Source organism: Rhamphochromis sp. 'chilingali' (assembly GCF_963969265.1).
Source record: "Rhamphochromis sp. 'chilingali' genome assembly, chromosome: 17".
Classification (NCBI taxonomy): Eukaryota; Metazoa; Chordata; class Actinopteri; order Cichliformes; family Cichlidae; genus Rhamphochromis; species Rhamphochromis sp. 'chilingali'.
This window is the reverse complement of record NC_137944.1, coordinates 19,178,955-19,195,711: the sequence shown is the minus strand read 5'-3', so window position 1 is coordinate 19,195,711 and position 16,757 is coordinate 19,178,955. Positions and strand designations below refer to the sequence as shown.

Here is a 16,757-nt window from a genome sequence, read left to right as displayed (position 1 = left end):
GATAGAAAATGATGACGTTGAGGAGTCAACAGCCGATATTATCATTGCTTGTAACCCGGTAAATAATTTCGTACATCTCCTCCCCTAAAATAAGCCTTAGCGGAAAAAAAAGCTCATATTCGAATAAGTTTATTAAAGCACCCCCCTCTGTGGGAAAGAGTCAACCATGAGGCGCGTTTTGTCAACAGCAATTGTCCATTTGGTAAAACAAATATCCGTCTCAAAGTCGTATTTTACCGTTGCAGAATGTGGAAAACAGACGGCGTTCGCAAGAAGGCACACACACACACACACACACACACACACACACACACACACACACACACACACACACACACACACACACACACCGCGGGCCAAGGAGGAGTTTTTTTCTTCAATACTTTAACAATAAGTTTTCTCAATAGATAGAAAATGATGACGCTGAGGAGTCAACATCCGATATTATCATTGCTTGTAACCCGGTAAATAATTTCGTACATCTCCCCATAAAACAAGTCTTAGTGGAAAAAAGCTCATATTCGAATAAGTTTATTCCCCTCTGTGGGAAAGAGTTTTTTTCTCAGAGTCAACCATGAGGCGAGTTTTGTCAACAGCAAGAACAACTGTTGCCCATAAAGTAAAACAAATATCCGCCTCTAAGTCGTATTTTACCGTTGCAGAATGTGGAAAACAGACAGCCCTCACAGGAGGCACCCAGGGGCCCACCTCACACACCATAGTTAAAATATTTAAATTTCAACTAAATTTGTAGTAATGATCGGATTTCCTCACTTATCTACACCACACTCCTTGTCCTTGATTTCTTATCGTTTATTATCGTTCCTCTGTCCCTTAATAGAAACCACATATATAGAAACTATCCTCCCTTTCAGTTGTCTTTTGCACTTCCATATCGCAAAGCAGTTACTGTAGGTTATTTTCTGCTTATGCATTAATGTAATTAATTAACTTATTTATCCTTAAGTAAGGTAATGACTTGAGTTCTAATGCTTTTTGTCTCTTGAGTTAGCTGTCAATGTGGGATTTTTTTCCCCTTTTGTCCAGTTAAAGCTGCCTTTCATTCTTCAACACAGCTTAAACTCTAATAGGTAAGCTTTCTTGTAATTTCTTAGTTCTGCAGTCTTCTTGAAAGACATCCGAGACTCTTCTTTGGATGCTGGCTGCCTTTTGTTTTGTTTTCTGTCAAGATGATCCCACACTGCTTCGATTATCTTGAGGTTCGAACCCTGGAGAGATCAATCCATGACTGATGCGTTGTTTCATCCAGGCATACTTTGACTACATTGGCAGTATGTTTGCGATCATTGTCGTACTGAAAAATGAAGTTGAAGCCAATCAGACACTACGTGGTATTACATGGTCGATCAAAATCTGGTGGAACTTTTCTACATTCATAATTTGATTAATTTGGATAAGAGCTCCAACAACACTGGCTGAAATCCAGCCTCAAAGCACGGTAGAGTATCCACGCTGTGTTAAAGACGGCTATAGACATTCACTGTTGTATCTCTCTTCGGACCTCTTCCATGCATATTTCAAATTTGGATTCATTACTCCATAAGACATATTACAGCTGATTTCTTTTTCCAGTCAATTTCTTGTGTAATTTGGCACACCTCAGCCTTATTTTTCTCTGTTCTCCTTCCTTAAGAATGGCTTATTAACAGCCACCCTTCCAACTCAGATAACTTTTGATGAGGTTTCATGAAATGTTTACAGCACTTGAGTTACTCGCCACGGCCATCCTAAATGCTAAAAACACTAAACTTTAATTCTAAATTACGTAATTAACGTTAACCAGAAAAAACAAGCCAAAGTCGAAATGTTGCTGAGCTGACCTGTGGTATGCTATGTCTTCTAAAGCACGTATAATGTAAACAGAACTGGTCTTTGCACAGAAGCCTGTGGAGCTTCATAATTAACCTCAGTGTGTGAAGAGGACTCTCCATTTAATAATAGCTGTAATAAAATGTTCTGGCCGACGGTGTTAAACGCTGCACTTGGGTCTAGCAGGGAAGATTTCAACTTTTCAATATGAATGAAGGCTGAAAACTGATTAGATTAATGTCTGATGATCTTTTCTGTGCTTCTTCAAGTTTGTAACACCAAACATATTAAAGGATGATGTAAGGCTCACAGGAAGAGTTTAATTAGACACACATTTACTATTTTTCTTTATACTCTTTCTTTCTTGACATGTTTAATATGATTACTATCAGAGGAGAAAATGAACCTTGTGTAGTCTAAAAACTTTTTTATTTAATCAAACTGTAATGTTGTTGAACTCTGACGGACGTGTCTTTTAATCTTGTCAACAAATCCTTAATCATCTAAATCTGCCATTTATCATCTTGTAAAATGTTCCCTCTGCTTCTGTTGCACATCTCCCCCCGACACTCTCTGCTTCACCAGCTCTGTGCAGGTGGTCCAACCCCTGCCTGCCTCCTTAAACTGGGGTGTTTAAATCTCTTTACCTCTGTTGTGAACTTCACACAAAGTTTGTGGTAACAAAATCAAACTGACGAGGATCTCGTTTGAAAAACACACACACTCACGAGACAAAATAAAAACAGACTGCTCAAAGCAAAAGCAGAGCCCTCACAGCTGGTAGTACAAACACAGTGACAACATGCGTATTAGATACCCTCAGTGCCAAAAGCATAAATATGAAAAAATGTGATCACCAAGAATATCCTAAAAATGGCATTGAGGTGGGTGTTACAGTAAAGAAAAAAAAAAGTAGCCAAATTTTCATCGGAAAATGTTGAATTTTAGTAAAAACAATGCTCTGTAGTTTGATACTGTCGTTACAGACAAAGCAGATGTTTAAAGCCTTTGGACGCACATTTGAAATGCACTCATTCTCCTTATCAGCTGGAAACATTAAAGCCGTAAAATGACTTTTTCAAACGGATAAAAACTATTGAACAGCAGCAATGTTGAGCCTGTTCCAAAATTTGAATGTACATGTGTTGAAGGTGCGGGTCTTGTTGAATTATTAAACATACTTTCTTTAATTTTTCGAGCCACAAAAACAACAACTTTTAATTTTCTTCTGCTTGAGTCTCGGCCTCGGGTAGCTCTACTTATCATTGCTCAGTCAGTCGTCTGTTTGTGCTACTTTTTTTCAAGGAGCAGTGGATTATTGGTAAGGGTGACTTTATGTGTTTAGCTACTTAAGTGGAAGTACTGTGGAAAGTTTTACCTTACATACATAGATCTACCAGTACAGCTTCTGAGGTAACTGTTTACAAAATGTTATAATCTATTCAAAGGTTCTTTGCAATTTTACATTGATAAACATTATCCTTAACACATTTGGCCCACATAAAGTACTATGGCCATCACACGGTCATTTAGAATTGTTTAAATAACTCGTGTCTTAAGTCCTTCCATCAAACAGAAAATTTAAAAAAAAAAAAACATGGTTCACTTTTACATCACAAAATGTTAGAAATATAAGCCGTTCATAACAACCTGAAAGGCTGGGAGTTTAAAATGCAAACCGATGGAAGCAGAAGTAGAAGACTATAATGTCTCAGAGCACACGGTGTCTATTAATGTGTAGACATGTATAAATAAGAGCTTAATAAAGATGCTTAATTTCTTAAGAAATAAACAGGTGGAGTGATCTTTATCAAAAGTGGATGTTGCATCTGTGGCTAAACCCCTGTACCCAAAAAAACTTTAAAAATCTACTGTGTGTGAGGCTGTGTAAGTAAAGCTTGCCCTTCACACCTGCGTGTAATAAGCCATTTGTTGGGGGTTGTGGATTTGGCACCTCAGCATTGTGAAAGTGGGGAAACATGTTTCTGGCTGTGCATAAGATTCCTCCTTACAACTTAGAATCTCAGTTCTAAATGAAATTCAGATGTTTTTTTAAGTATGGCTAATGTATTAATTGACTTCTAAGGCGCACACACACACACACACACACACACACACACACACACACACACACACACACACAAGAACAACACAGAGAAGAAGAAGAGGGGGTCGTTTTACTACACATCATAAAAACGCAATCATTCATCTTCCAACTGTATCTTTCTGTTCTGGCTTTAGAGTCATAGGTTGTTTACTGAGCCGTACTTTGGGAGTCATACTGTTGTGATACTGAGGAGAAAAGGGTAAGGTTTGATAGACTAAACCCTTACACACATAACTTGAAAAACCTAAAGAGTGTGTGAGACTGCTAGCTGTGTTGTTCAGCATTAAACTCATCTACAAATGTGTTAGTAAAGAGCGACTTGTACTTCTGTCCCATTAAGCAACGGTTTAACAAATTTCACTGCAAACTATAAAAGGAATCTGGATTTATATAGAACATAGTAGTGATGGATTAAGTGCAGGAAACACTAGTATAAGGTGTCTATTGAACAAATCTCCTTCAGCGTTCAAAATGACCAAAGTGAGGCCTACAGGCGTTTCTCTCGGTTGGTTGTGTTCAGGGAAAAAGCAGCTAAATACACTGAGACTGCTCCCCATTGTTAGCGAGTTAACTCTGGATATCTGTAGGTTTTGTCAAACTTGGAGTGAACAAAAGCAGAAAAACAGTAAAAGATGCAGACAGTGAAAGTCTGGTTTATTTCATGAACACAATGAAACATTTTACAGTCCACAGAGCAAAGTAGCATACATGATAAATAGATACACATAACATGAGAAGTAAAACTCGTCGTCTTACCACATGTTATATTCTGTAAACTTAAAATAACCACAGAAATTAGAGTTTAGTGTTTTAAAGTCATTATTAAAAACATGAGTCAACATTACTGAAGTGACGCTTTAACGATGCGTCTTATCACCGTGTTTATGATGATAAAACATGTTCTCTCGTTAGTAGTTGTCTGCGCTGTCACTTGTCATGAAAATGTCCAGAGCCAGGGTTCCTCTTTAATCACCATTGATCATTAATAAGGTCACAAAAGATTTGTCACATTATCCCCATAAACAAAATGCTTTTATAGAAATCATTGTGATACAAATATTTAGATTCTTGATTCACAATGTGCACGAACTCAAAATCTTTAGAGGTTCATATTTATAAAGTATCGCAAATAATACATTTATACCATTGTATGAGCTACTTCTTGTAAAAACTGATTGAAAAAAGCTCCTGTCGTGACCTTCCTTCTGTGAGGACACACACACACACACACAGAGAGAGAGAGAGGGGGAAGATCATTAGGATTGGAGGCGTTTTTGGATTTTCACTTATTGTTGGCTTTACAGTCACATAAAATTCATTCCAATTTTTTTGCCTTTGCTTCAATTAAGGTGTTTCTTTAAATCTACAGCAGCTTCCTTTTCAAAAAGTTTACTGACATAGTAAGGAAGTAGCTAGGGAACTCAGTAAGTATGAGCAACAACAGCTTAGGGACTGTTTCTACAATAAAGAGGAATTCATCATCATCTGCAGTTCATCAAAAAAAAAAAAAAAGTGCCATTAAAAACAATTCAGCAGATCCTCAAAGTATGGATACAATCTGTTTTCAGCTGTAGAGGTACGCTTCATGTACTTATCAACATGCAGTTTAGAGGCTTGCATTAGAGTGCTTTGGTACTTGGGCCTCTTTTATTTAGCACGGTTATACCATTGTGTATTTAGCTATATAAATATGCTCAAGAGTCTATTGTATGTTTGTCATGCAATTAAAAATTCAAAAATATAATTTTTAAATCAGTAACTTTGCAAATTTAGAGGAAATGTTTTTGGATAACAAATGTGTCACATTTTCAACAGGGTTTGAATAATCAGCGTTAACACAGAGACATTTATGCGCTGGGTATAACAGACATCCTTACCTTGGAGCAGAGAAACACGGTGTATTGTTGCTTTTCTCTATTGTATAAGCAGCGCCCGACTGTCAGAAACGCTCTGTGCGGGTAGCAAAGTCGGATCCGACGCACATCCAGGAATCCGTGTGAAAGAAAGGTCTCGCTGCAGCTAGGCTCTCAGGATAGTCAGGCTTTTATTTATATTTGCATTCTGGTGCGTTAAAGCAGCCTCTGTGTCCCGCTTGGATCCTCATTCCGAAAATTCAGATATTTAAATAAAATGGTGAATTGGCTAGTGATGAGGAGCCACTTAGATCCGTAAAATGAGGTTTGATTAAATTAAACTCTTATGAACAGCTATGAACTCTACCTCTCTGCTGATGTGTTCCAAACAAGCAATGTTTTCTACACGTCCAAACTGTGTGCTAACTACCTCACACCGCTGTGTCTGGGATCCGAAAAAATAAAAAGTTAAAACGCTATACCTTGCGGCAGTTGTGAAGTGCTGAGGAAACTACTGTGTGTCTGATGGGGTGTTTTTATATAGGTGGACTTGGTTTCAGTTGGCCTCTGACATGATAAGATAAAATAAAGGAAACTGATTGTAATGGAACTACAGTGCTGGGATGCTCTTGATAAGGGAGCCTCTTTTATTGTTTTATGACTTGTTTTGCTGACTGTTGAGGGCCTAACTGTAACCAACTCTGTCTAACTGTTGCAGAGTTAAGAATCTGTAGTTTTTAGAAGTAACACAAGAAAAGTTTATTTCTAAAGGAATACCTGTTGTTTGTGGTGCTCTATTTAAAACTATTAGTGTCATGAACCAAAGTTCAGCGCACAAGCTGGACCCAGAAGCAGAGCCAACACACACAGGAGTACGAGAAAATAAACTTTATTTTAACTGAAGGTGTCCCGGGAGGGTAGAAGGAAAACACGCGTGAAACTCGAGAAACCAAGGGACCGGGAGATGAGTCGCGCAGGAACGCCGAAAACGGGACTGTGGGAGGCTGCAACAGAAAAAGGACAAGAATTATTGGGGCGCGGGGAAATAGCAGCATACGTGGGGGAAGAGTATGAGTCTTACGGTGACAGCGGGGCCGTGGGAGCCGGAGGGAGGGGTGAGGGTCCGCGCTAAATTTGCAAAGTTACTGATTTAAAAATTATATTTTTGAATTTTTAATTGCATGACAAACATACAATAGACTCTTGAGCATATTTATATAGCTAAATACACAATGGTATAACCGTGCTAAATAAAAGAGGCCCAAGTACCAAAGCACTCTAATGCAAGCCTCTAAACTGCATGTTGATAAGTACATGAAGCGTACCTCTACAGCTGAAAACAGATTGTATCCATACTTTGAGGATCTGCTGAATTGTTTTTAATGGCACTTTTTTTTTTTTTTTTGATGAACTGCAGATGATGATGAATTCCTCTTTATTGTAGAAACAGTCCCTAAGCTGTTGTTGCTCATACTTACTGAGTTCCCTAGCTACTTCCTTACTATGTCAGTAAACTTTTTGAAAAGGAAGCTGCTGTAGATTTAAAGAAACACCTTAATTGAAGCAAAGGCAAAAAAATTGGAATGAATTTTATGTGACTGTAAAGCCAACAATAAGTGAAAATCCAAAAACGCCTCCAATCCTAATGATCTTCCCCCTCTCTCTCTCTGTGTGTGTGTGTGTGTGTCCTCACAGAAGGAAGGTCACGACAGGAGCTTTTTTCAATCAGTTTTTACAAGAAGTAGCTCATACAATGGTATAAATGTATTATTTGCGATACTTTATAAATATGAACCTCTAAAGATTTTGAGTTCGTGCACATTGTGAATCAAGAATCTAAATATTTGTATCACAATGATTTCTATAAAAGCATTTTGTTTATGGGGATAATGTGACAAATCTTTTGTGACCCTATTAATGATCAATGGTGATTAAAGAGGAACCCTGGCTCTGGACATTTTCATGACAAGTGACAGCGCAGACAACTACTAACGAGAGAACATGTTTTATCATCATAAACACGGTGATAAGACGCATCGTTAAAGCGTCACTTCAGTAATGTTGACTCATGTTTTTAATAATGACTTTAAAACACTAAACTCTAATTTCTGTGGTTATTTTAAGTTTACAGAATATAACATGTGGTAAGACGACGAGTTTTACTTCTCATGTTATGTGTATCTATTTATCATGTATGCTACTTTGCTCTGTGGACTGTAAAATGTTTCATTGTGTTCATGAAATAAACCAGACTTTCACTGTCTGCATCTTTTACTGTTTTTCTGCTTTTGTTCACTCCAAGTTTGACAAAACCTACAGATATCCAGAGTTAACTCACTAACAATGGGGAGCAGTCTCAGTGTATTTAGCTGCTTTTTCCCTGAACACAACCAACCGAGAGAAACGCCTGTAGGCCTCACTTTGGTCATTTTGAACGCTGAAGGAGATTTGTTCAATAGACACCTTATACTAGTGTTTCCTGCACTTAATCCATCACTACTATGTTCTATATAAATCCAGATTCCTTTTATAGTTTGCAGTGAAATTTGTTAAACCGTTGCTTAATGGGACAGAAGTACAAGTCGCTCTTTACTAACACATTTGTAGATGAGTTTAATGCTGAACAACACAGCTAGCAGTCTCACACACTCTTTAGGTTTTTCAAGTTATGTGTGTAAGGGTTTAGTCTATCAAACCTTACCCTTTTCTCCTCAGTATCACAACAGTATGACTCCCAAAGTACGGCTCAGTAAACAACCTATGACTCTAAAGCCAGAACAGAAAGATACAGTTGGAAGATGAATGATTGCGTTTTTATGATGTGTAGTAAAACGACCCCCTCTTCTTCTTCTCTGTGTTGTTCTTGTGTGTGTGTGTGTGTGTGTGTGTGTGTGTGTGTGTGTGTGTGTGTGTGTGTGTGTGTGTGTGTGTGTGTGCGCGCCTTAGAAGTCAATTAATACATTAGCCATACTTAAAAAAACATCTGAATTTCATTTAGAACTGAGATTCTAAGTTGTAAGGAGGAATCTTATGCACAGCCAGAAACATGTTTCCCCACTTTCACAATGCTGAGGTGCCAAATCCACAACCCCCAACAAATGGCTTATTACACGCAGGTGTGAAGGGCAAGCTTTACTTACACAGCCTCACACACAGTAGATTTTTAAAGTTTTTTTGGGTACAGGGGTTTAGCCACAGATGCAACATCCACTTTTGATAAAGATCACTCCACCTGTTTATTTCTTAAGAAATTAAGCATCTTTATTAAGCTCTTATTTATACATGTCTACACATTAATAGACACCGTGTGCTCTGAGACATTATAGTCTTCTACTTCTGCTTCCATCGGTTTGCATTTTAAACTCCCAACCTTTCAGGTTGTTATGAACGGCTTATATTTCTAACATTTTGTGATGTAAAAGTGAACCATGTTTTTTTTTTTTTAAATTTTCTGTTTGATGGAAGGACTTAAGACACGAGTTATTTAAACAATTCTAAATGACCGTGTGATGGCCATAGTACTTTATGTGGGCCAAATGTGTTAAGGATAATGTTTATCAATGTAAAATTGCAAAGAACCTTTGAATAGATTATAACATTTTGTAAACAGTTACCTCAGAAGCTGTACTGGTAGATCTATGTATGTAAGGTAAAACTTTCCACAGTACTTCCACTTAAGTAGCTAAACACATAAAGTCACCCTTACCAATAATCCACTGCTCCTTGAAAAAAAGTAGCACAAACAGACGACTGACTGAGCAATGATAAGTAGAGCTACCCGAGGCCGAGACTCAAGCAGAAGAAAATTAAAAGTTGTTGTTTTTGTGGCTCGAAAAATTAAAGAAAGTATGTTTAATAATTCAACAAGACCCGCACCTTCAACACATGTACATTCAAATTTTGGAACAGGCTCAACATTGCTGCTGTTCAATAGTTTTTATCCGTTTGAAAAAGTCATTTTACGGCTTTAATGTTTCCAGCTGATAAGGAGAATGAGTGCATTTCAAATGTGCGTCCAAAGGCTTTAAACATCTGCTTTGTCTGTAACGACAGTATCAAACTACAGAGCATTGTTTTTACTAAAATTCAACATTTTCCGATGAAAATTTGGCTACTTTTTTTTTTCTTTACTGTAACACCCACCTCAATGCCATTTTTAGGATATTCTTGGTGATCACATTTTTTCATATTTATGCTTTTGGCACTGAGGGTATCTAATACGCATGTTGTCACTGTGTTTGTACTACCAGCTGTGAGGGCTCTGCTTTTGCTTTGAGCAGTCTGTTTTTATTTTGTCTCGTGAGTGTGTGTGTTTTTCAAACGAGATCCTCGTCAGTTTGATTTTGTTACCACAAACTTTGTGTGAAGTTCACAACAGAGGTAAAGAGATTTAAACACCCCAGTTTAAGAAGGCAGGCAGGGGTTGGACCACCTGCACAGGGCTGGTGAAGCAGAGAGTGTCCGGGGAGATGTGCAACAGAAGCAGAGGGAACATTTTACAAGATGATAAATGGCAGATTTAGATGATTAAGGATTTGACTACACAAGGTTCATTTTTTCCTCTGATAGTAATCATATTAAACATGTCAAGAAAGAAAGAGTATAAAGAAAATAGTAAATGTGTGTCTAATTAAACTCTTCCTGTGAGCCTTACATCATCCTTTAATATGTTTGGTGTTACAAACTTGAAGAAGCACAGAAAAGATCATCAGACATTAATCTAATCAGTTTTCAGCCTTCGTTCATATTGAAAAGTTGAAATCTTCCCTGCTAGACCCAAGTGCAGCGTTTAACACCGTCGGCCAGAACATTTTATTACAGCTATTATTAAATGGAGAGTCCTCTTCACACACTGAGGTTAATTATGAAGCTCCACAGGCTTCTGTGCAAAGACCAGTTCTGTTTACATTATACGTGCTTTAGAAGACATAGCATACCACAGGTCAGCTCAGCAACATTTCGACTTTGGCTTGTTTTTTCTGGTTAACGTTAATTACGTAATTTAGAATTAAAGTTTAGTGTTTTTAGCATTTAGGATGGCCGTGGCGAGTAACTCAAGTGCTGTAAACATTTCATGAAACCTCATCAAAAGTTATCTGAGTTGGAAGGGTGGCTGTTAATAAGCCATTCTTAAGGAAGGAGAACAGAGAAAAATAAGGCTGAGGTGTGCCAAATTACACAAGAAATTGACTGGAAAAAGAAATCAGCTGTAATATGTCTTATGGAGTAATGAATCCAAATTTGAAATATGCATGGAAGAGGTCCGAAGAGAGATACAACAGTGAATGTCTATAGCCGTCTTTAACACAGCGTGGATACTCTACCGTGCTTTGAGGCTGGATTTCAGCCAGTGTTGTTGGAGCTCTTATCCAAATTAATCAAATTATGAATGTAGAAAAGTTCCACCAGATTTTGATCGACCATGTAATACCACGTAGTGTCTGATTGGCTTCAACTTCATTTTTCAGTACGACAATGATCGCAAACATACTGCCAATGTAGTCAAAGTATGCCTGGATGAAACAACGCATCAGTCATGGATTGATCTCTCCAGGGTTCGAACCTCAAGATAATCGAAGCAGTGTGGGATCATCTTGACAGAAAACAAAACAAAAGGCAGCCAGCATCCAAAGAAGAGTCTCGGATGTCTTTCAAGAAGACTGCAGAACTAAGAAATTACAAGAAAGCTTACCTATTAGAGTTTAAGCTGTGTTGAAGAATGAAAGGCAGCTTTAACTGGACAAAAGGGGAAAAAAATCCCACATTGACAGCTAACTCAAGAGACAAAAAGCATTAGAACTCAAGTCATTACCTTACTTAAGGATAAATAAGTTAATTAATTACATTAATGCATAAGCAGAAAATAACCTACAGTAACTGCTTTGCGATATGGAAGTGCAAAAGACAACTGAAAGGGAGGATAGTTTCTATATATGTGGTTTCTATTAAGGGACAGAGGAACGATAAGAAACGATAAGAAATCAAGGACAAGGAGTGTGGTGTAGATAAGTGAGGAAATCCGATCATTACTACAAATTTAGTTGAAATTTAAATATTTTAACTATGGTGTGTGAGGTGGGCCCCTGGGTGCCTCCTGTGAGGGCTGTCTGTTTTCCACATTCTGCAACGGTAAAATACGACTTAGAGGCGGATATTTGTTTTACTTTATGGGCAACAGTTGTTCTTGCTGTTGACAAAACTCGCCTCATGGTTGACTCTGAGAAAAAAACTCTTTCCCACAGAGGGGAATAAACTTATTCGAATATGAGCTTTTTTCCACTAAGACTTGTTTTATGGGGAGATGTACGAAATTATTTACCGGGTTACAAGCAATGATAATATCGGATGTTGACTCCTCAGCGTCATCATTTTCTATCTATTGAGAAAACTTATTGTTAAAGTATTGAAGAAAAAAACTCCTCCTTGGCCCGCGGTGTGTGTGTGTGTGTGTGTGTGTGTGTGTGTGTGTGTGTGTGTGTGTGTGTGTGTGTGTGTGTGTGTGTGTGTGCCTTCTTGCGAACGCCGTCTGTTTTCCACATTCTGCAACGGTAAAATACGACTTTGAGACGGATATTTGTTTTACCAAATGGACAATTGCTGTTGACAAAACTCGCCTCATGGTTGACTCTTTCCCACAGAGGGGGGTGCTTTAATAAACTTATTCGAATATGAGCTTTTTTTTCCGCTAAGGCTTATTTTAGGGGAGGAGATGTACGAAATTATTTACCGGGTTACAAGCAATGATAATATCGGCTGTTGACTCCTCAACGTCATCATTTTCTATCTATTGAGAAAACCCATTGTAAAAGTACCCGCGGTGTGTGTGTGTGTGTGTGTGTGTGTGTGTGTGTGTGTGTGTGTGTGTGTGTGTGTGTGTGTGTGAAACAAGATCGCCTGTCGCTGCAATTATGGTTTGTTTTTCAGTCTCTCAAAAGGAAAAGTAGTATTCACTAAGGGATATTTATTCGTTTTTTACACATAGGCAGCCTGTAGGTTACAAGCGGATAGAAAGTTCTTCTTTTCATCACAAGCTATGGTGTATCTTAAAGGTTTTTTACAGCGTCTGTATTATAGGAAAATAAAATACTATTGAAATCTCTACAGGAAGTCACTCTTTATTTCCATTACAAACGCCGGTGCAGCTTAAGAAAGTAAAATTACACCCGCTATTGTAAAAAAAAACAGAGAAAATTGTCATAATATTGAAACAGAATTCAGACTATGAGTTTGCGGAAAACTAGCTGCCGCTCTGTCTCTCTATACATCACAGAATCATCTGCTGCATCACCGCTGTGCTTAGGGAACATGACGCATCAGGTCTGAAAATGACTAGACACTTCCGGAGTATTTCCGGTAGGGTCATAAGGTCCGGATCGAGGCCTTCCATAGTAAATATGCTGTATTTGAATATGTCATATTCAAAGCCTTCTTCTTTGGGAGAGCAGATCTCATCGGACACAGGAGCGCTGCTGGGCTGCAGAAGGAAATCCATCCTGTGTGTCTGTGACTTAGAAATTGTGACGGACTCCTCCTCTCTGCTTTTTATTCTCCTCCCCTGCTGCAGACCCTCCCTCTAAAAACTTTTTTTCCCCAACAACAGATGGCGCGCTTCCGGGGTTCACCCCCCCCTTCTCCGGATGCGATTCGTCACGCTCATTACACACTTCCGGGGGGGAGGGGGGGGAGGTCAAAAGGTCGTGATTAGGGCCATCAATCACTTCGGATTAAATTTTGTCATAAACTGTATGGGATTATCTCTCTCCCGTGTAAAAATGAATAAATATTCCTTAGTGAATACTTTTCTTTGAATACTACTTTTCCTTTTGAGAGTCCCTTTTACAAGGGACTGAAAAACAAACCATAATTGCCGTGACAGGCGATCTTGTTTCTCTCACACACACACACACACACACACACACACACACACACACACACACCGCGGGTCAAGGAGGAATGAGACAGCGGTAGAGTTTTTTTCTTCATTACTTTTACAATGGGTTTTCTCAATAGACAGAAAATGAAAATGATGACGCTGAGGAGTCAACAGCCGATATTATCATTGCTTGTAACCCGGTAAATAATTTCGTACATCTCCCCATAAAATAAGCCTTAGTGGGAAAAAAAAGCTCATATTCGAAAAAGTTTATTAAAGCACCCCTCTCTGTGGGAAAGAGTTTTTTTTTTCTCAGAGTCGAGTTTAAACCATGAGGTCAGTTTTGTCAACAGGAGGCGAGCAAGAACAACTGTTGCCCATAAAGTAAAACAAATATCCGCCTCTAAGTCGTATTTTACCGTTGCAGAATGTGGAAAACAGACAGCCCTCCCAAAAAAGGAAATTGGACACCCCAACTCTCCCGACTGCACACACACACACACACACACACACACACACAAAACAGAGACCCGAAGGATGAGAAGAAAAAAACCCCCTCTCTAACTGACAATACAGATGCAGCGAAAAAACAGATGCCTCGCTAGACGAGGATAAAATGAGAGAGGGGAGTTAAAAGAGCCGTTATCTGCTCAAACCCTACTGTGACAGTTCTACCAATCGCGAGGAAGCATCCGAGAATATTATGTCAGCATTCCGTTCAAACAACACCGCCGATCAGAGCGCCAGGGCCATCTCGCCAGAAGTATTCGTACCTCACCCCGGTAAGTCTTTTTTTCTTTACGACTTTAAATTATATATCAACAGAGATGTCAATAATTTGATTACTTTCTTTTTGATTTCTACATCAATGATTTCACGCAAGTGGACTACGGTGCGATTAAATAAGTATATATCATTTTTTAAATAAGTTTAGATAGACTTTTTTTAACGAAACTCTGTTACTTACAGAAGCTATCGATAGCGCGGTGAGTAGCAGCATAAATCCGGCCGTTTTCCGAGGCGATTTAGACGCCATCCTCCCCGCAGAACCTCCGCCGCCGCCGCAGCGAAAAGAAGAACAAGAAGACGACGTTATTTTCGTCTCCGCATACCAGGAGAACTGCGGAGAAATAAGTTTTAAAACCGAAGGTAATCAATTTTTCTACAAAATAACGTATTCGAAAAGCCGAGTATGCTATACCGCCCCTCCCGACTTGGAGTGGTATAAAGTGTGCTAGAAAGTTGTTTTTTAAAAAAAATCTTTTTCTTTTTGTTTTATTTCTCGACAGCCGAGATTGAGAATATACCTATTCAAACCCCCGCTACAGACAATCGGACGGAGGAGCGAGGTAAATAAAAGTTTTTCATTCTCAAAAATAGGAAGGAGGAGAGACACAATTTGTTTTCTTAAAACTTTTCTCTCTTCTGTTTTATTTCTCGACAGAGACCGATACAGAAAATCAGGCGGAGGAACCGTCCAGAGCTCCTCCTCCTCTCAGGAGACTGAGAGGTAATTGACGGGGGATGAATCGACCCTAATAAATAATTATGTTGTATTAATAAACTTCTCCGCTCTATAAAAAATGTATGTTTTAAAAATACATTCTGTCTGTCTTTTCTTACAGGTCGACGGCTACATCATAAGAAGAGAATCCTTGGAGACCTCGCTTTCATGTACGCCATAACAGTCTGTGCATATGCATCAATATATCGACACAATGATCTGTAAAGTAAAGGGATGCAAAGTAAAAGCATACACATGTAAAAGTCTGTGAATTAAGAAATAAAGAAAATCATGTCGGAAGAACGCAGCATTCCTGACGCTTTGTTGGAAGCCGTGGCAGAATTGAACAGAGACGTTGATCATATAGCCCCACCGATCGACCCCCTACAGCCTTTAGAAAACGCTTTGCAAGCCCTGCTTCAAAACATTGAAAACGAACGGCGTGCCGGTGTTGTGCCAAAAAGTGATTGTCTGCCAGAAACTGATTGCCGTCCGCGGGAGCGCGCGCAGCTGCTTAAAGCTGTAGCGCCCGGATTACTTGCGTTGCCAGCTACTTCCGTGCAACTGATATAACGGGCGGGGGGGCAAACAAACACATTTATGCCTTTGTTATTAGGCAAAGGTATGCATTTATGAAACTTCAACGTTTCTTGTAACTGAATTATGACGCTTTTCAGAACGTTGCTTTCGGTGTGTAGCGCAGTCACGAATGACTACACGCATCACGATGGAATAATTAATGCCTACAGGTTTAGTATGTCTACTCTCGTTGTTCATATTTGTTATAAGACTGTCGAATAGTAGTTAAAACAATAAAGACCGTTTGTGCCAGTATCACCATGACTCTTTCTTGTTTGTTCAGAATAACGACTGAGAACATGGCATTTTAGCGCTACCAAAAAGTGATTGTGGCATAACTCGTCACTGAGATACTATTTCTGCTTCAAACTTGGTGGATGTCATTCAGAAGGGTTATATGTCAAATATTACATCTCAAACAATCCCTCAGAACGGCTAAATTACCATTAAGGGAACAATAAAACTGACAATATGCAATTTTCAGCCTGCCAAAAAGTGATTGCCACCTATATCTTGTCACTGAAACAATGTTTCTGCTTCAAAATTGTTGGATATCATCCAGAAGGGTTACATGTGACATATTATATCCCAAACACTCTCCAAGAACTGCTGAATAACTTTTAAAAGAACATTAATACCCATAATATGCCATTTTCGACCTGCCAAAAAGTGATTGTGGACTATATCTTGTCACTGAAACAATATTTCTGCTTCAGACTTGCTGGAAGTCATTCAGATGGGTCATATGTCAAATATTATATCTCCACCAGTCCCTTAGAACTGCTGAATAACTTTTAAAGGGACAATAATACCTATAATTTGTGTGTGTGTGTGTGTGTGTGTATATATATATATATATATATATATATATATGTGTGTGTGTGTGTGTGTGTGTGTGTGTGTGTGTGTGTGTGTGTGTGTGTGTGTGTGTATACATATTTTCATACCTTAAATGCTCGAATCCAATTTGTGCAGGAATAGAACTCTATTGTGCAAAAATATCAAAACTAA

At 38.7% G+C, this 16,757-nt stretch overlaps 1 protein-coding gene across 2 annotated transcripts; it reads left to right on the top strand.

Moving 5' to 3' along the window:
• Nucleotides 1-14,162: 14,162 nt before the first annotated feature.
• LOC308385127 (uncharacterized protein) lies at nt 14,163-15,470 on the top strand. 2 transcript variants are annotated; one of them, XM_080863905.1, is made up of 5 exons: nt 14,163-14,445; nt 14,636-14,812; nt 14,953-15,012; nt 15,108-15,173; nt 15,289-15,470. In XM_080863905.1, the coding sequence occupies exons 1-5, from the start codon at nt 14,367-14,369 to the stop codon at nt 15,390-15,392; spliced, it is 486 nt and encodes a 161-aa protein (XP_080720031.1). In that variant the 5' UTR covers nt 14,163-14,366; the 3' UTR covers nt 15,393-15,470. The 2 variants fall into 2 exon arrangements, with proteins under 2 accessions (XP_080720031.1, XP_080720030.1); XM_080863904.1 differs by having other exon boundaries at nt 14,171-14,445; nt 14,633-14,812.
• Nucleotides 15,471-16,757: the final 1,287 nt, after the last annotated feature.